The sequence below is a fragment of the Amblyraja radiata genome, chromosome 28, assembly GCF_010909765.2.
Source record: "Amblyraja radiata isolate CabotCenter1 chromosome 28, sAmbRad1.1.pri, whole genome shotgun sequence".
In the NCBI taxonomy this organism is placed as follows: Eukaryota; Metazoa; Chordata; class Chondrichthyes; order Rajiformes; family Rajidae; genus Amblyraja; species Amblyraja radiata.
In genome coordinates, this window is record NC_045983.1 from 13,202,979 (window position 1) to 13,222,927 (window position 19,949).

The 19,949-nt window shown below is 51.0% G+C and overlaps 1 protein-coding gene across 1 annotated transcript; it reads right to left on the minus strand.

The window, feature by feature from the left end:
• Positions 1-1,329: 1,329 nt before the first annotated feature.
• On the minus strand, positions 1,330-19,339 carry ppm1d (protein phosphatase, Mg2+/Mn2+ dependent 1D). Its single transcript, XM_033045817.1, has 6 exons — positions 18,912-19,339; positions 8,687-8,933; positions 8,234-8,358; positions 5,872-6,062; positions 4,684-4,908; positions 1,330-3,654 (listed from the first exon to the last, which is right to left on the minus strand). Exons 1-6 carry the CDS (start codon positions 19,282-19,284, stop codon positions 3,247-3,249), a joined length of 1,569 nt encoding a protein of 522 aa, XP_032901708.1. The 5' UTR covers positions 19,285-19,339; the 3' UTR covers positions 1,330-3,246.
• Positions 19,340-19,949: the final 610 nt, after the last annotated feature.

Here is a 19,949-nt window from a genome sequence, read left to right on the forward strand (position 1 = left end):
ACAGGTGCTTGGGGATTTTTCTTTATTAGAGAGAATTCTTCTGTCATCTTCTGTGGAGGTCTTCTATGGCCTGCCAGTCCCTTCGCGATTAGTAAGCTCACCAGTGCTCTCTTTCTTCTTAATGATGTTCCAAACAATTGATTTTGGTAAGCCTAGGGTTTGTCTGATGTCCCTAACAGTTTTATTCTTGTTTCTCAGTCTCATAATCGCTTCTTTGACTTTCATTCGCACAACTTTGGTCCTCATGGTGATAAAGAGCAATGAAAGTTTCCAAAGGTGATGGAAAGACTGGAGGAAAGACAAGGTACTGAGAGCTCTCTTATACCTGCATTAAGGAGGCAATTAAACATACCTGAGTAATTACAAAGACCTGTGAAGCCATGTGTCTCAAACATTATGGTGCCCTGAAATAGGGGGACTATGTATAAACAGTTGTAATTTCTACATGGTGAAACCAAAATGTATAAAAATGGCCTTTAATAAAATCTGACAACGTGCACTTAAACCATGTGATTTTTTTCTATTACAAATCTCAAATTGAGGAGCACAGAGGCAAATAAATAAATGATGGGTCTTTGGCCCAAACATTATGGTGGGCACTATATTGGTAGCCCAAGGATAGGCCAGAGAATAAATGAGGGAGGGTTCCTTTGTGATGCTGTAGAGAGGTGCTGGATGTTTTTGTGCTGCTGGCATTGTGCTGCAAATAAAGCATTCAATTAGAACAAACCAGCATGCCAGCTCCCAGTGGTGCCATCCCATAAGCCCCCTTACTTCCTCCCACATGCCAGTCAAATTCTCCTGCCGCACATTTGGGGGCAAATTTAAGTGGCCAATTAATATAGCGGAGTGCCCGGAGGGAAGCCACGTCCCACAGGGTGGAACGGGAAAACTCCACACAGTCAGCACCCAAGGTCAGGATCAGCCCCAGTGCTAACCAAGCAGGCCAGGGGGTGAGGGCAACAGGTGATGTACTGGATGCGTCAGCTGGCAAGGGCAAGGAAGGAGAGGGGAGGAGGTAAAAAAAAAAAATTGATGTGTTCTGGGGACAGAGACCTGAACCTGGAAAAGGGATGGGCACAGCCATGGATTCAGTCAGCAAGAGGGGACGGGGGTGTGCCGGGTGCATCGCTGTAGCCATAATTGGACACCCCCACCTCATCGATAGTTCCCGGCAAAGATCCTATAGCTCCACTATAGGATCTTTGGTTCCCGGCAGTGCTAGTCTCCAACTGGACGACACACACACTCCCTTTTAAATAGAATGGTCCAGCTGTGGCAACTATGACCGAGACACAGTGACAAGTGTACTGGACCAGGAGACATGAGTGTTGGTAAGAGAGCCATCATTTTATTTAGCAAAACAGTAGAGTAACGAGGGACTAATATTTGGAAACAGAGCTTTCAAATATATATATCTATACACATATATATATTAATACAAAATTAGTAAAACTCCCATCTGTAAATGTAGCAGCACCATCAGTGTAAGTGATTGGGGGTAATAATTTCTTTGTGATAAGGGAGGATCGAGCAAGTGGCACAAGGAAGGATTCCCACAAGATTCATTTCCTCTTCTTCACCCCACCTTCAGTAAAAGGACAATCTCTGGATTGGGTTCAGGAGGCTGAGGGTTCTCGTCTCGTTGCTGAGATCACCTGGGTCGTGCAGAGTATCTAACCCGCTCGGTAACTCTGGGGAAGCTTGGCTCGAGAGGCGTGGGTGACGGGAACGTTCTCCGGCGGACACTTCGCTCGCTGCCGCCCCCACACCACCATCAGTGCAGGCCGCCTTCTCACCTACGAAACGCCAAGTTACCGGGCTGGCCTGTGTCTGGTCAGAGGGGAAGGAGCAGGGGGACTGCAGGCAGGCTGCACAGCAGCCTACATACAGCAGACACGTTATCCGACAGGCAGCTTGCAGTGGGCCCTATGCCAGGTGTGTGGCGGCACACAGAGGTTCCTGGTTGGTTGGCAGAACACGCACGCGGGCACGCATACACACTTGCAAAAATGCACGTGCACACACACAAGTACACATGCACACCCAAGCACGAACACACAGAGGCTCAAACACACGCACACATACATCAACATATACACCAATAAAGACACAGTAGCAGAGTATATACACACACACACACATACATACACAAGCAAGCAGTCACACACACACAGTGCAAAACACACACAGAAGCACAAGGGACACCACACAGGAATAAACAGGCACACACTCTCTCACACACCCACACAGGCAAACGTGTACACACAGGAACATGCATGTGTAAACACAGACAAGGGCAGCCAGAATCTGGGTTGATTGTTTGCAACCTCTGCCTGAAAAGATGATTACTCTGGGAATGTCAGACCATAGAAAACCTGTAAATGGTTAAAAAAAAAAAACTCCTGGATAATGGGTCTCTCAAAAGGCAGCGCAGGTAACGACTGTCCTTATTGTGAGCTAAAATGGCCCCAAGATATTTGGGCAATTGATTTAAAACAATTACTTGCTTTGCAGAGGTGATTTGCTTCCTGGAGAAATTCCCAAATACCATTTGTTTAAAACAGAAGCAAAGCAAACTGGGATTAAAACAGATTCTTCATTAAATGAGAGGCTGGGGTTCTCGATGGAGGGAGGAGGTGAGGAATGGAGGGCGGGGAGGAGGGTGGCAGCTGTGACAACCAACAGCGCAGATGAAGGACTGGACCCAGTGTGGGCGAGCAACCAATGCACTCAGCTCTGGATCAAACACTCCCAGAGACACCGACAGCAATGACGAACAGAGGAGCCCGATCCTCACTTCCAGCCTCAGCTGGGAGTGGTGTGGGAGGGAATCGGGAGCTACACCAGGACAAGAGGGAAAAATAGAAAAAGAGAGAAAGACACACACACACACAGAGCAGGAATGGACAGGGAGGTCCAAATTAATGCGTCTTGTAAACGTCCTGAGACGGGGAGTGCGGGGGGGAAGAGAGAAGAAGGGGCTGAAGAGAGGGAGGGGGGGAGAAAGGGAGAGAAGGAGGGTGAAACAGACCAGAGGAGCAGAGGGTAGACTGACCCAGGAATCTCGCCCGTTACCCAACTGAGTCGGCAGACGGTCGAGAGACAGCACTCTGGCGGAGTCGGCCTGCTCTGCCTCATTTTTGATTCTCTTTACAGAATTTTGAAATAATTATTTACTTGTTTCCAGAGACCCCGGCGTGCTCCCTCCCCTCCCCCACCCCCGCTCCTCAGCCCCACCCGCTGTCAACACACGCAGATGGTCTTCCTGTGGGGGGGCAGCAGTGAGTTCCTCAGCCGCCGCTGACCCCTCAGGCTCCTGCGCGTAGCCTGCTTGTCGGGGTTCCTGCGACGGGCGGGGGTACCCGTGCTCTCGCCGACGCTGCCCCTCCCTCCCCGCACCTTCAGTCTCTTGGCGGGGGTGGGGGCGTCCCCATTGAGCTCCTCCAACGTCCGCTTGAGCCCGCCGCCGGCCCTGCCCCAGCCGCCCCAGGGCGATCGCCCCCCCTCCCCACCCGGGGACTGCGCCCGCCCGCGGTTCTCGGTCGCCGCGGCAACGTCGGGCGGCGGGCTCCTGCCATGCCGCACCTCTCTTCTTGCCAGCACCGGGACGAAGCCAGAGCAAAACCAGGGTGGGGACAGCTGTTCAGCGGCCTGCAGTGGGAAGAGGGGTGGGGGGGGGAGAAGAGGACAAAGAAAGTCAGAGGAAGTAAGGAAGATCCGGCACTCCAGTGGGCTCCAACATGGCCCCAACAATGACTCCAGCCGGCCCCAGTTTCGTTTAGTTTTAGTTTATAGATACAGCCTGGAAACAGACCCTCCCTACACACTAGGAGTGATTTACAGAGGCCTATTAACCTGTAAACAACACGTCTCTGGAATATGGAATGATGCCCAAGGTAACCCACACAGTTACAGGGAGAGCGTGCAAACTCCACTCAAACTGCACCCGAGGTCAGTATTGAACCCAGGTCTTCGGTGCTGTGAGGCAGCAGCTCAACCAGCTGTGCCATTGGTATTTGTCTGGTCCAGTGATGACCCCAGCCATCACCAACAATAAATCAAGGCGGGCCCAGGAACATTCGGGAACTGGTGAGGACCCGAGCCGCCATGGGCAAGGACCCCAGCCATTCCCGGTTGCTGGCAATAGCAGTGGGCAGCCCCAGCAAGGGCCTTATTCACCCCCTCTCCCCATGACACTGGCACAGTCTCTTGTCGCCAATCTGCGGCCAGGTCCCCACTTCTGCCCTGACCGCCGAGCATCGGTGGCCGGAGATGTCTCTGTCCGGCCGAGGGGGCCTGACCAGGGCTTGGGCAACAGGCAGCATCCCTGGCAACCAGAGTAAGCCTCAGCAGTCGCAGGGAGAACATGCAGATTCCTCACAGACGGCACCCAAGGTCAGGACCGAACCTCTAACACAGTGAAGCTGCTGCTCTCCAGCTGGGATATGGGCTAAATGCAGACAAATAGGACTGGCCCAGATACCAACTTGGTTGGCATGGACATTGTGGGCCGAACGGTCTGTCACTGTGCAGTACAGCTAGATACTGGGCAGCCCTGGACTATGTGGCATCAGGGCACCACCCCCGCCCTCTAGCGAGCAGTGCGACGGGATCGGGTCTGGACAGTTGAAGTGGTCGGGAGGAAGGTTCCGGCGTGGGTGCGGGTCCCCCCCGACCTACCTTCAGTGGAGGGGATGACGGCTGCAGCCGGGACTCCTCGAGGCGGTGGGCGATGCCACCAGCCAGCTTGAGTCGCAACTCCTCGGCGCAGGGGGGCCGCCCTCCACCCGGCGGGTCGATGCAGATCACCACGGTGCTGGTGTTGTCTGCCCGCAGCATGCGCTGCCGCCACCGGCCCAGCGCCCGGCTCACCAGCAGCCTGGCGCTCGTCGGCCCCGCATCCTCCTGTCAGGGACACAGACGCAGAGAGGGTTAGAGACCACCCAGGCAAGACGGGCATCCATCCACCCACAGCTGACCCAACCCCAAGGGAACCGACAAGCTCAGCCTGTGTATATTTATATACACACACAGAACTTTTTTTTTCTCTCTCGTTTTTTCTATATTGTTTACAGTGTACTATGTTTACATATTTTGTTGTGCTGCTGCAAATAAGAATTTATTTGTTCTATCTGGGACATGACAATAAAACACTCTCGACTTGACTCTGATGACCACAGTAGGTGGAGCCCAGCCACTGGTCCATACGGATCAACAAGGTCCCAACCATGCCAACTCTGGCCCAACCAAACCTGAACCGTGCCAACTCTCGTCCAACCGAACTTGAACCATGCCAACTCTCGTCCAACCAAACTTGAACCATGCCAATTCTGCTCCAACCAGATTTGATCCATGGCAGCTGAGGTCCAACCAGACTTAAAGCAGGCTTGAATGATACTCTATTAAACATTGCAGCCTCACCATCTTTAGTTTATGGGAATAAAAATAACCTTATTGCCTTTTGAAAATCTTGCGGGGAAAATAACTTATCGCGAGTCTGAAACTCTCTGCCCTCTGACCCCTCCCCCCCTCCTCACCTTTCACCCTTTGCTTTTATGATGCAATTTCTATAACAGAATATTTCCTCGGAATGGAACTTTTTTGCCAAATAACAGAATTAGCTGTTCAACAAACAAACTAGTGGAAGACCTCAGCAGGTCGAGCAGCGTGTGTGGGGCAAGGGAGGGGAGGAATTGACGTATTTCGGGTCGAGACTCCACATCAGGACTTGAAGGGCTATGAATGGACTGGAAGGGTACCCTGTCTATTCTTGCCACTGCATCTTGCCTTTTACGTCCATGGTTAAGATGGAAGGTGGGGGGCTCCGTGGTGGAGGGTGGGGATGAGAGGGGGCCCCCAACTTCTCACCAGTAGTCGCTGCCTGTCCTCGTTGTCGTGGCAGATGCTGACGGCGTCCTGGGCGGAGATCATGTTCCACAGCCCGTCGCTGCCCAGGATGATGTACTTGTGGTCTTGGCAGTTGATGGTGTGAACGCTCGTGTCCGGCTCTGGCGAGACCACAAACTCACCGCTGTAGAAGTCGTAGCTCCACAGATCCCCTGAGAGAAACGGTGGGATGTTAATGATCCCTATCCCTCCATATTCTTGTGCCTATCTCAAAGCCTCTTAAAACACCACTATCGTATCGGCCTCCACCACCACCACTGGTTCAAGTCGCCTACTCTCGATGTAAAAATAACTTTCCCTGCACATTATCGTTGAACCATGACAGTCCAGGCGAGCGACTCTCTGCTTACGAGGGCACAGCCCCACTGCCAACCCCACCCATCAAAAGCTCAGCCCACCTCTCCCAAATTCACGGGCGGCTGGCTGGCAGGAGACAGAAAGTGGGCATGGATGGGTCTCTTTCTGCTCGGCAGGGCATGACAGGCGGTGTGTCACAGAGAGTGGTGCCAGATCATCAACCTTATACCAAATTACGCACTGATTTGGGTGAAGAAATTGAAAGACCAGGTGCTAAAATCCTGCTGGTGACAGAACTAGGGGTCGGAGAGCAGTTTATGACGAGAGCATTGCAGGATCAAACAAGTCGCGCAGCAGACACTGACACATGGGGGTTGGTTTTAAGAGGTGAGATAAAGAGGGGAATAGGGGCAGAGGCCAGAGCTAGCATTTAATCCTCATGACCCATTGTCAAAAATCGCATGTGGTTTTAGTCGGCAAGGACTCGAGCATTTGTTTGCATGAGATGTCCAACCCTACTATGAAAGTAACTCACTTGGGAGGTGGTGAGTATAAGCCCCACTGCTTGTCTCACTGAAAAGACAGTGTCTCACGCAGTGCGACATCTCATCAGTGCAACCAGAGTGGGAGTTAAACTGGCAGATTCCTGGCTCTGGGGCAAGAGACATGAAGGTAAACAGTGCAGCACAGGAACAGGCCCTTCGGCCTAAGATGTCTATGCCAAACATAATGCCATAATAAACTAAACCCTCGTGTCTGCACATGATCAATTATCTCCATGCCCATCATATCCATGTGCCACAATCGTATCTGCCTCCACCACCACCCCTGCCATTGCATTCCAAGTGCCCATCTAGTCTTTGACATTTGGGGAAACGGTTCTGACTGTGTACCCTATCTGTGCCTCACATCATTTTATATACTTCTGTCAGCTCTCCCCTCAGTCTCTGGCGCTCCAGAAAAAAACAACCCATGTCTGTCCAACCTCTCCTTGTAACTAATACCCTCTAATCCAGGCAGCATTCTGGTAAACCTCTCCTGCACTCTCTCCAAATCCTCTACATCCTACCTGTAATGGAGTGACCAGAAATCCACACATTACTACAAATGCAGCCTAACCAAAGTCCAATAAAGCTGCATCATGACTTCCTGACTCTTATGCCACATCCACGACAGCCCCTCTCTCTCTCCTATCCCTCAATCCCCCAACCAATGAAGGCATGCATACCATTGGTCTCCTTAATTACCGTATCTACTGGTGTTGCTACTTTTATAGAGCTATTGAATACTACTCTGTACATCATTGCTGTTAAAGGTCTTGCCAATAACTGTATATCTTCCCCTTACAGTCAATCTCCCAAATGTAACTTGCTCAGATTAAACTCCATCAGCCATTTCCATCCCCGTTTCTGAAGTTGATCAACATGAGTGCCTCCACTTTTATTTGCTAACATGGAATTAAAACAAAATCCTAAATCAGTTGGTCAAATCTGGACGCATGAACCGGACAGGAGGCAGTGAACTGCTGTTCTGGCTGCTGCCACAGGAGGGCCAGAGTGGGCTGGGTGGGTCCGAGACGCTGGTCAGCACTGAGTGGCCACCAGGGAGTAGCATGGGCCACAGTGCAGTCAGGACTCCCAGACAGGAATTGTAGTGGTGGTGGGGGGTAGAGGAGGTGGGCCAGCCGCAGGCCAAGACCCTGCCCCCCACAACTCCCACAAAGGATTGGCGGCTCTCCCAACCCCTAAGCCAGGCAGCTGTTCAGGGACAGAAGAGAGGCATCACACCACTGCACATGCAGGTAAATGGGAATGATGTAGCGAGATACAAAGAGCCAGCACGGACATAATGGGCCAAAAGGCCTGCTCCTGCGCTGCATACGCAGGACCCCAAAGTCACTTGCAGGTGCCATCCGGGTCTATGCACGAGAGGGAAAGGGGTAACAGCTGGCAGGCTATTGCCCAAATTTCTCATCCCGATCACCATCTCCTCCCCTCCTCTGTAACCCCCTCGCCCAGCAACTTACCCAGGGCCCTGGCCACTGCCAGGAAGGGGATCTGGTCGATGACGGTGCTCCGGCGCACCGGCCCGTTGTGGGTCAGTCGCGGCCTCTTCCAGACCACGCGGTTCACTCCCGACTTGTTGATGACGCTGCGGAGAGGGAACAGGTGCGTTAAACACTGGACACGTAATGACAGAGCAACAGCAGCCGGCCTGAGGGTGGGGCCGAGGAGGTGATGTGGGGAGCGAGAGAACGAGAGGGAACGGGGGTTGGGGTGGGAAGAAATGACATGGGCTGGGATAGTGGGGAGATGAGGGGGGGGGGGGGGGATAGGGGAAAATAAGCAAGAGAAGATAAGCATTTGGAGGAGAGGGTGGGACTCCTGAGAAAGGAGGGAGATCCCACGTCAGCCCAAATGTCTATCTCTGCACATCCATGCCAGCCCCTCTCTCCCACCCACAGGCAGCCCGGAATTACCTCCCGCCGAGCCCCTCAATCCGCTCCTTCTCCTTGGGGAGCTCCGGCTTGTGGTCCTGCGTCACCTCCAGTGCCTGCATGGTGCCTGGGCTCTGAGCTTGACCCGGGCCGGGACTGTCCTGTGCACCCAGCACCACGCCAGAGTCGCCCACGTGAGCCACGTACATCTTGTCCCGGCAAATGATGACCACGCTGGCGGTGGTGCCGGACGTGCTGGGCAGCCCAGTCAATGTCTTCGGCCAATCAGCTGTGGGTGGGGGAGAGAGAGAGAGTGGGGGTGAGTCATGAATGAGTGGGGATAATGAAATAAAAGACCCGTCCCCACCAGTACTGCACCCCAGTGTTATACAGTGACAGACCCGTCCCCACCAGTACTGCACCCCAGTGTTATACAGTGACACACCCGTCCCCACCAGTACTGCACCCCAGTGTTATACAGTGACAGACACCCCCCCCACTCCCCCCAATTGCCACACAACCACCATCTCTCTCTGGGTCAAGTAGTCTTGAAAGTTCTACATCAGTACTTTCATATTTCCACCGTGATAATCATCTTAAACCCACATTCCCTGTTATGAGCCAACTTATGCTCATTTACTACAGACCACTTCATTCTGAAGCCTTCAAATCCAATCCTCCCTGGTCATTCCACACATTTTTAGGAAATTATTTTAGGTAAATCTTTACTAGCCTCCTGAGTGGAGGTTCAATAAAAGCTCAGAACCATCTAACCTGCACCCCATCAACTACCTGAACATTCGCAGCCTCCACCACTGTGAACAATAACTGCATTGCATACCATCTACAAAGATTCGGCATCTTTGGGCCCTCAGACGGGCCCTCCAACTTACCAGATCCACTCCGACCATCGATCACCCGTTCACACCAGTTCTATCTTATCCCATTTTCGCATCCACTCCCTTCATGTTAGTAGACACAAAGCCACACACCCTTGGAATATGGAAGAAAACCAGAGGAAATCTACTTGGTCACAGAGAAAATGGGGATCATGACAGAAGCCTCCTCGTGGCGATCCCCGGAAGCGACGACACGATGCACTCTGTGACGCATCAGGCAACTAATTCTGTCAACATGTTGGACGACGACAGAAGCCAACAGCGAGCTATACGTCGTCTGACATACGAGCGAACGAACAGAGAAAATATTCAAACTCTACACAGCAATCAAGATCTGGACCAAAACACAGTCTCCGACGCTGCGCGGTAGCGGTTCTACCAGCTGCACGACTATGTCAACCCAGTTGCTTTGACAACACCTCTCAAACCAACGACTTTTCCAATTAAGACAACACAGTCAAGCAGATGACTTGGAAATATATCCTTGTTCATTTTTGTTGGCAGGGCCCTGGAGCCCATCTCAACGAATTTCCACTGGACTTCCTCCAGCTTCAAAACCTCCACTGAACTCCAATCAACCTTCTCTACAAAATGAGGAGGCAAGAGTGACTTTGTTACAACCTAGAAACCTTGACGTCCCAGAATAAACAAATTCAAATCCATCCTTGGCAACAGGAGTATTCATATTCAGTTTCGTAAATAAATCTGGAGTGCAAAAGCTGGTTTGAAGTTTCTGGACTGTTCTAAAAACTCATCCTTGAGGCACAAATATCTAGTCTTTACCCATTGCTGCCCATACTTAACTCCAGACAACATGGCTGGCTCATCACGTCACACTATTCAAACCCACCCAGAAAGGTGATCAACACATTCTCCATCTACACAAAAAAGTTCACATGATACATATATTCTTCCCAATATTTATCTTCAATTTCTAAAACATTACCACAGATCGCAATCTATACCTTGCTGTGTGCAACAATGGCCATACTGCTGGCCTACAACAATGACCATACTGCAGAAATCTCATTCACAGATTCATGGACATTCACCAGACCACTCGATCCAGCCTGTACATAGCAGTCAAAAGCAGAGGTTTACATTACAAAGAACAGCACAACACAGGAACAGACCCGTCAGTCCACAATGTCCCCGCCGAACATGATGCCAAGTTAAACTAATCTCCTCTGACTGCATGTGATCCATCATATCCCTACATATCCATGTGCCTATCCAAAAAAACCCTCTTAAACACCACCACTATTCATAGTGGTGGTGTTCACTAAAGAGTCTTCACTAAACTGCCTCCTCCACCACCCATTGCAACATGTTCCAGGTCCTCACCATTCTCTGCTTAACAGACTTGTCCCACACATCTACTTTAAATTTTCTCCCTCTGACCTTCAAGCTTTGCCCTCTTGTCTTTGACATTTCCACCCTGGGCAAATGATTCTGACTGTCTACCCCAGCTGTGCCTCTCAATATTTAAATACTTTTATCAAGTCCACCCTCAATCCCCAACATTTCAGAGAAAACTGTAATGTATTCATACATATTCATGTGTATGTTAATGAGTTGGTATTCACTATAAGCAGGGAATGCTGGGCAATAAATCTCTCTCTCGTGATCCAGGCAATCAGTGTGTAAGTCTTGTTATTCATAGCGGAGCAAGAGTCTTCGCTAAACTGGATTTGTCTCACACTTTCGCCCAACTCAATGTCGACAAGGAAAGTGTGACTATCAACACACATTAGGGCTTGTATTCATATACAAAGCTGCCCTATGGTGTGAAATCCACCCCGAAAATCTTTCAATCTGTCATGGACAAAATGTTACAAGGTATTCCGTACTGTGCGTGCAACCAGGATGACCTACTGATATTCACAGAGGACATGGTAGAACATCTGGAAATCCTCAAGCAAGTTCTCACATGACCAAACTGCCGCAATGTCAAACTGCGACAAAGTAAATGTGTATTTGCGCAGTCAGAGGTGGTCTACCTTGGACTCAAAGTAGATGTTAATGGACTTCGCCCTGTGAAGACGAAAGTTGAAGCAATAGTGAGTGCTCCAAAACCCAACAGTGTGTCAGAGCTACGATCATTCCTTGGGATGGTGCAGTTCTATGCACGATTCCTTCCAGATATAGCAACTGTGCTAAAACCGCTACATCATCTGCTACAAAAAGATGTGAAATGGACGTGGGGAAAGGAACAGCAATGTGCACATGACGTCTGCAAGGAAAACTTGACAAGTGACAAACTTCTTGTTCACTATGATACGACACGCGAGATGAAACTTGCTTGTGATGCTTCAAGTTATGGTGTAGGTGCAGTGATCTACCACGTAATGAATGACATACAGGAAATGCCTATTGCTTTTGCATCCCGCACCCTATCACCAAGTGCGGGCAATCATGCACAGATTGAAAAGGAAGCACTCAGCATCGGAATCAAGAAATTCCATCAGTTTCTTCTCGGCAGACCATTCACCCTAGTGACTGATCACAAGCCACTACTAGTTATACTTGGTCCCAAGTCAGCTAAACCTTCCATGGCGGCATCAAGGATGCAGCGCTGGGCAATTCTGCTGTCCCAGTATGACTACAAGGTTGAGTACAGAAGCTCCAGGTGCAACGCAGCTGCAGATGTCCCGGTTGCCATCCATGAGAACTCTGACGTGGGAAGTGAGAACTCAATCTACACACTGCAAGTTGTAGATGAAGACTTTCCAGTGACTGCAACAGAAATTGCAGCAGAAACAGAGAAAGACACTGTGCTGAAGTGGGTCTGTGAACAGACATTGAACAGTTGGACTGAAATCGATAGTGGATTGAACTCAGTTCTGAACTCAGAGCTGAAGCCTTTCCATAATCAACGCCATGAATTATCATGCGAGCAGGGATGCATTGTGGGGTTACAGAGTGGTTGTACCAGAGTCTTTGAGAAACAAAATTATGAATGAACTTCATGCCGGACATCCTGGCACAGTAAGCATGAAGTCAATTGCTAGAAGTTTTGTGTATTAGCCTGGTACTGACAGTGACATTGAGTCACTGGTGAGCGAATGTAGTGTCTGCCAAAATTATCATAGTAAACCACCAAAAACACTATTGCAACCCTGGTCATGGTCAAGTAGACCTTTTCAGAGAGTTCATGTAGATTTTTGTGAAAAGGGTAATGATCACTTTCTGGTACTAGTAGACAGTCATTCCAAATGGATTGAGGTTAAGCATATGGGGTCAAGCACTACTATTGAGTGTACCATAGATGAGTTGAGATACATTTTTGCATGCCATGGTTTACTGGAAGAACTTGTTTCTGATAATGGGCCTCAGTTTCATTCAGAACAGTTTAAAGAGTTCATGCAACGGAATGGTGTAAAACACACACCTGTTCCCCCATACCATCCAGTCTCTAACGGGGCGGCGGAAAGATCTGTTAGAGTTGTCAAAGATGCTCTCAAGAAACAGGTTTTGCAGGGTAGTTCAAAGCTCAGCATGAGACATCGTTTGGCTAGTTTCTTGCTGAAGTACAGAACCACACAACACGCAACGGGTTACTCACCTCAGAACTGTTGATGAAGAGAAGGCTAAGAATACGCCTAAGTCTATCTCAACCAAATTTGGCCTTGAGAGTTGAGCAAAAACAGTTGTCAAAAACGCCATTTTGACTCCCACAAAAAGGAGGAACTTCAATCCAGATGAGCAAGTTCGTGTTCTCAGTCCTCCCAACAAGTCCAGTCGTGACAAATGGGACGTTGGGAAAATAGTGGCGACGCTGTTAACAGCTGCGGCTCGCCTGCAGTCCATCTGTCTTTACTTTTTTCTGTTGTTTTTTTTGTCTTGTTTTGGTTAAGTTTTAGTTTGTTGGGTTGTGTTAGAGGGGGTGAAACATGTTCTCTGTCTCTTCCTTCGGGGGAATGCGACTTTTTCGTGTCGTATCCCCCTTCTCTGCCTCCGTCTGCACTGAGGCCTAATGGCGGAGCTGGCGGCCTCCAACCTGCGACCGACCCCGAGGCTCCGGAGGCAGAGCCAGCCAGGACTTACCAACGAGAGGCTGGCCGTCTTTGGGGCTAAGGCAGCGGTGGCCCGACTTGCTGGTGCGGCGTTCTGACTTTCGGCGGCGGCCTGGAGCTGATGCAGCGGGGCTCAGAGCTGAGACTGCGGGACCCGGAGCTGGGGCAGCGGCCTGGAGCTGGGGCGGCGGCCCGGAGCGGAGGCTACGGGACCTGGAATGGCGACTGCGGGACCCGGAGCTGGGGCGGCGGCCCGGAGCTGGGGCAGCGGCCCAGAGCGGAGACTGCGGGACCCGGAGCTGGGGCAGCGGCCCGGAACGGAGACTGCGGGACCCGGAGCTGGGGCAGCGGGACCCGGAGCTGGGGCGGCGGCCTGGAGCGTAGACTGCGGGACCCGGAGCTGGGGCGACGGCCTGGAGCGGAGACTGCGGGACCCGGAGCTGGGGCGGCGGCCCGGAGCGGAGACTGCGGGAGCCGGAGCTGGGGCAGCGGCCTGGAACGGAGACGGCGGGACCCGGAGCTGGGGCGGCGGCCTGGAGCAGGGGCGGCGGCCCGGAGTTGGGGCGGCGGCCCGGAGCGGAGACTGCGGGACCTGGAGCTGGGGCGGCTGCCCGGAGCTGATGCTGTGGCGGGCCGTCTCGGAGCGGAGACGGCGTTCCGGCTTTCGGCGGCGGCGACATCACCACGGAGGTCCGCTGGACTGGAGAGCGGCATCTTCGGCCTGGATCGATCGCCTCAGCGCAGAGGGAGAACAAGGAGGGAAGAGACAGAGACTAAGACTTTGCCTCCATCACAGTGAGGATGTGCTTGGTGAAATCACTGTGGAGGATGTTTAATTTGTGTTTATTGTATGTTTTGTTATTATTGATTCTGTGTATGACTGCAGGCAACATAATTTCGTTCAGACCGAAAGGTCTGAATGACAATAAAGGGTCTGTCTGTCTGTCTGTCTGTCTGTCTGTCTGTCTGTCTGTCTGTCTGTCTGTCTGTCTGTCTGTCTGTCTATCTGAAGTGTGTGGAACAAAAAGATACTTAATTGAAGTTGGAGATAGGATCAAAAGTGTTCATGTTCATCAAATGATTCCAGCCAAAGATGAACCAAAAACTGAGCATGAAGTCCTAGTCCCTGAGTTTTTATCTGAAAGTGAGTTGGAAGAGACCATTGTGATTGAAACACAGAGTTCAGTTAGTACAGACAAAGAAACAGATTCCTCTGGTCAATGTTAGGGTACTAAAACAGAGCCGAACAAGCCAGCAGTTGAGTCAACACAAAAACCTGTTACACCTGTTACTGTTAGGCGATCAGGCAGGATCCGTAAACCAGTAGTCAGATTCAAGAGCGGAACTCGCTATCAAAACATGGAGGGGACGGGGAACACAATTTCTTTGCGCACACTCACACGAGGCTTCGGAGGCTCAATCCAGCGCTAAATGCAGCTCAACTCTGCCTGTCTCACCGGGTTAACTACAGCCCTGTCTGGACTGACGAGATACCAGCGCTGCTTCTCCGCGCTGGCCATATTTCCCGCAAGTCCAGGAAGGGTTGTAAGCTCACCTGGCGGGACAGGCAGAGTTAGCTGGGTTTAGCGCTATTTCTCTGCGCTGGCCCGTCTGGTTCCCGACCAAAGATCCTATAGTGGAGGATCTTTGCTGCCGACCTCTCTGGCCCACCCGCGGGAGGGGGGGGGGGGGGGGTACTCGGGAGGGAACAGGACAACGCCAGAGAGCCGGCCGGGATCGATCCTGGCTGCGGATGAAGCGCAGGTCTGTGCCACGTCTCCCTCCTCCAATCACCGCGCTCTATCCTCAGTACCACACCCCCCCCCCACTCCTCCCTCTTCCAATCATCACGCTGAATGATGTCCCGCCCCCATTGCCTGCTGACCAACGTCTCTCTCGTCCAATCGGCGCCCTCGATCATCAGTCCCACCCCCACTCTCTCACGGAAAGCGAAGATTTCACCGGGTTTTAAAATCCGGATTACAAAAATTTGGGGGGGATGTCCCCCACCTCTCAAAACATGGAGGGGAAGTGTCCCCTCTGGCCCCCCCCCCCCCGGGTTTTCCGCCCCATGTCAGATTAGGTTTGTAAATTAAATAATTCACTGTGAGTAAAACGAAAATGTGTAAATATGTAAAATAAATACTGGTTTAAATCAAGTATCACAGCAACAAAATTGTAACTGAGTACTTAGATTTAATACTTAAAAAAAGGAGAGCAGTGTAATGTATTCATACATATTCATGTGTATGTTAATGAGTTAGTGTTCAATATAAGCAGGGAATGTTGGGTAATAAATCTCTCTCTCGTGATCCAGTGTGTAAGTCTTGTTCTTCATTCTGCCGTCCGGAATATAACAAAAACAATCCAACTTCAGCATATGGCTGATATCGGCAAATCTAGACAGCTGCGCAACTATGATCAAACTTCCTGACTCAATGACGTCACCAATGAAGGCAAGCATGCCATACAACTTGTTTACCACTCTATCTACATATGTTGCTACCTTCAGGGAGCTATGGACTTTGACCCCAAGTTTTCACCTTTCATCAAAGCTGTAAGAGTCTTGCCAATAATTGTATAATTTCCTCTTTCATTTAACATACCAATGTACAACTCCTCACACTTGTTTGGATTAATTTCTCTGCTATTTCTCCACCCATTTCTATAGCTGATTTAAATCCCACCTCACAACTTCTGGAATGCAACCTTGCTACTGATGTCCTTCATATGTTCATCCATGCACCTTGTAAACCTGCTGAAGATTTCCACCTGCACCAATAACGATTGTCAGATGTTTACAGTCATGCTGGTTGGTGTTCTCTCTGCCAGCGTAACAGGTCCTTCCTGTTCACCCTGTCCAGAACTCTCAATTCCCTGGATTGAATCTCATTGCCTTGTTCCTTAGTTTTAATAACATGGTCATAGATTTACTAACATAGATTTACACGTCTTCTGTCCAACTCGTCCATTGCCTGGGCTTATCCCTGTGTTTGGCCCACATCCCTTTAAACCTTTCTAATCCATGCACCTATCCAAATGTCTTTAAAACATTGAACTACATCTTGAACTACCACCCCCACGAGTAGCTTGTTCCACTTGCCATCCCTTTTTCTCTGTGAAAATGTTACCCCTCGTGTTTCTTTTTAAATCTCTTCCTTTCACCTTAAATCTAACCCTTCTAGTTTTAGTACACCCTGCCCTGGAGAAAACACTGCGACCATCCACCTTATCTGTACTTCTCATGATTGGTTACAGCTCAACACAGTCATCCCTGCGGGACAGAAATACAGCAGATGCTGGAATCTTGGGCAAAACACAAGATGCCAGAAGCACTCAGCCGGTCAGAGAGCATCAATGGGCACCGTAAATCTTATAAAAAGGGGATCTTATAAAAACATAACATTCTTAAGGGTAGATGCAAGAAAAATGTTGGGGGAGTCCAGAACCAGGGGTCACAGTTTAAGAATAAGGGGTAGGCCATTTAGGACTGAGATGAGGAAAACCGTTTTCAGCTTGAGAGCTGTGAATCTGTGGCATTATCTGCCACAGAAGGCAGTGGAGGCCAATTCACTGGATGTATTCAAGAGAGAGTTAGATATAGCTTTTAGGGTTAAAACGGAATCAGGGGATATGGGGAAAAGGGAACAGGGTACTGATTCTGGAAGATCAGCCATGATCATATTGAATGGTAGTGCTGGCTCAAAGGGCCGAATGGCATACAACTGTACATATTTTCTATGTTTCTATCAGATGTCACATTTCCATTCCCTCCACAGATGCTGCCTGGCCCGCTGAGTTTCTCCACGACTTGGTGTTTTGATCGGGATTCCAGCATCTGCAGTCTCTCACGTGTCCATCACTGAGATGCTAGACACAAAATGCTGGAGTAACTCAGCGGGACAGGCAACACCTCTGGAGCGAAGGAGTGGTTGACGTTTTGGGTCGAGACCCTCCATCACTCAGTCTCCATTGCTGCAGGGAAAACAGTCCCAGCCTCTCACTCTTTGGCCAGAGGAAGGTCAGTCCCGGGGGAGGGGACTCCCTGGGACCGGGATTCCCCCCTCAACTGTTGCAACCCGCCGTCGCCTAGCAGCGGCATCGAACCCGCACGCCATTACGTCACCGCGCGCAGCCCAATTGGACGATGCGGCCCACCGCCCCTCCCTCGACGCGCCCGCCCATTGGTTGGTCTCGCTGTCAGTCACAGCACCACGTCCCCGCCCACGGAGTTTGAAGGTGTCTCAGGGTTCCATTGGAAATGTAACGAGTTGCGGGGCTGCGGTCAGTGTTAGCTTGGCTATCCCACTCCAAGACATTGGAGTCTGAAGAAGGGTTTCGGCCCGAAACGTCGCCTATTTCCTTCGCTCCATAGATGCTGCTGCACCCGCTGAGTTCCTCCAGCAATTTTGTGTACCCACTCCAAGACATCCCTACCCCTCCACACCTTCAGCCCTACCACAATCCAAAGCTCTGCAATCGTACCCCCATATTTAAATCGAATTAATTCAACACGTCCCCCCCAAGACAGACAGTTCTTTTTTTGAGAGAGATACAGCACAGAAACAGGTACCGAAGAGGGGTTTCGGCCCGAAAAGTCACGAATTCATTTTCTCCACAGATGCTGTCTGACCCGCTGAGTAACTCCCGTTTTATCTTCTGTCTGTCTTCGGTTTAAACCAGCATCTGCAGTTCCTTCCTACACGCCGTCTCTCTTCCTCCAACATGAGTCTCCAACAAGCTACAGATAGGGTTTTATATATATTTTAAATGATAAACAAATTATTGAAATATAATCACTGTAGGGCCTGAGTTCAGGAAGCTTAATTTCATTTCGCCGCCGTTTTGTAAGCTTTGGCGCCTTGGAAACCAACCGCTACATTTGAATAGAGCGTCCTTTCCGACTGCGAATCATTGTCAGAAATTAGGTGTGGTGGGCAAGCAGGCAGGCCTTGCGTCAAACGCCGCCTGAGCAGAGTTCATGCCTGAAGGTTGTTAATTCAAAAGGACAAGCACACGCTGGCCGCTCTCGAGCTCCTAACAGCTGACGACAAACGTTGAAATTATCCCCCCCGAAGCACCCAGCGAACTGAACTACTTATAGGCTTTATTTTCAAACATCTCCAACATTCTCCTACACTCACACCACCTATCTGCCTTAAGGCGCCCAGATCGGCTCAGAGGTTAATCAGATACCAAGCAAACAACCAGTGCGGCAGCCTGTACCAGCGGCCTGCGTTCCCAGGCCGTGCCACATACTGATCCCGGTTCTCCGTTCCCTGCCACCACGGCCGTCCATACCCTGTCCGCCGGCCAGTACCCCCATCCTCTGCCCTGATCCCTGCCACTCACGGAGCTTCTTCCACATGGCGTAATGACAGGCGATGAATCCTTTACGGATGGCGCCACGGAATTCCTCGGGATCTTCCGACAGAAACCCGCGCTGCTTCTTGATGCACTTCCACAGATTGTCTCGGGCGAAGACCGCTGCCTCCCGCCCGCCGTGACCGTCAAACACGGCGAAGAAGGCCACTCCGGGCCGGGGCTTCGGGCCCTGCTCGCCGTCGCCCTCCTCCTCCGCTTCCTCCTCCTCGCCGGCGCTCTCGGCCTCCCTAGGCCCCGGCTCGGGTTCGATCACCACCTGGGTCACATCCTCCATGTATTTCCTGCCACCCTGGTCGGAATGAACACTAACCCGCAGCGAGAAAAGGCTGTGAGCCGCCATCGCCGCCGCCGGGTATTGTTTACCTCCAGGGGTGTTTGGGCATGCCCGAAACGTCAGCGCGTACAGCGCATCATCACGCAGAGGCAGCGCATTACATCACCATCCCTTGTTTACGCCATCGCGCAGAGGCAACGTATTACATCACCATCCCTTGTTGCTACATCATCGCGCAGGGCCAATGCATTACGTCACATTGCGTCAACGATGACGCAGAAAGTCATGGTGATCAGTTTGATTGCGTCATCACGCACAGGCGCTGTGGGGCAAAGAGAGGGCCTGTCCCCAGTCAAACCCAACGGCCATCGTGCCCTGAGTGAACGTGTCATAGCAACGCACAAGGGTAAATGCATTGCATCACCATCCCTTGTTTCTGCATCATCGCCATAAGTCCTGCCGATAAGTCACAAACAGGGCAAAGAGAGGGCCCATTCCCAGTTTGATCACCCTCATTGACCACGCCACATCATGGCACACAGCCGAACGTCTTGCATCCCCACCCCTTGTTGGTACGTCATCGGTAACCGGCTTGATTACGCCGTCTCACATGGCAAGGTGTCTGGTTCAATGGACATCTCCCTTCTCCTATGACATCCTGGGGTCTCATCATCTTCCACCCCTGGACACAAGAGTTTTTGAGAATAGGCAAGGCTCCCGTTGTGGGAAAG

Coding starts and splice junctions, on each gene's coding strand:
- ppm1d (XM_033045817.1), bottom strand. CDS start 19,284: ATGGCGGCTCACAGCCTTTTCTCGCTGCGGGTTAGTGTTCATTCCGAC. Junction 6,063..8,233: donor GGCAGTGGCCAGGGCCCTGG/GTAAGTTGCTGG, acceptor CGTTTCTCTCAG/GGGATCTGTGGAGCTACGAC. Junction 3,655..4,683: donor CGTCATCCCCTCCACTGAAG/GTAGGTCGGGGG, acceptor TTCCCACTGCAG/GCCGCTGAACAGCTGTCCCC.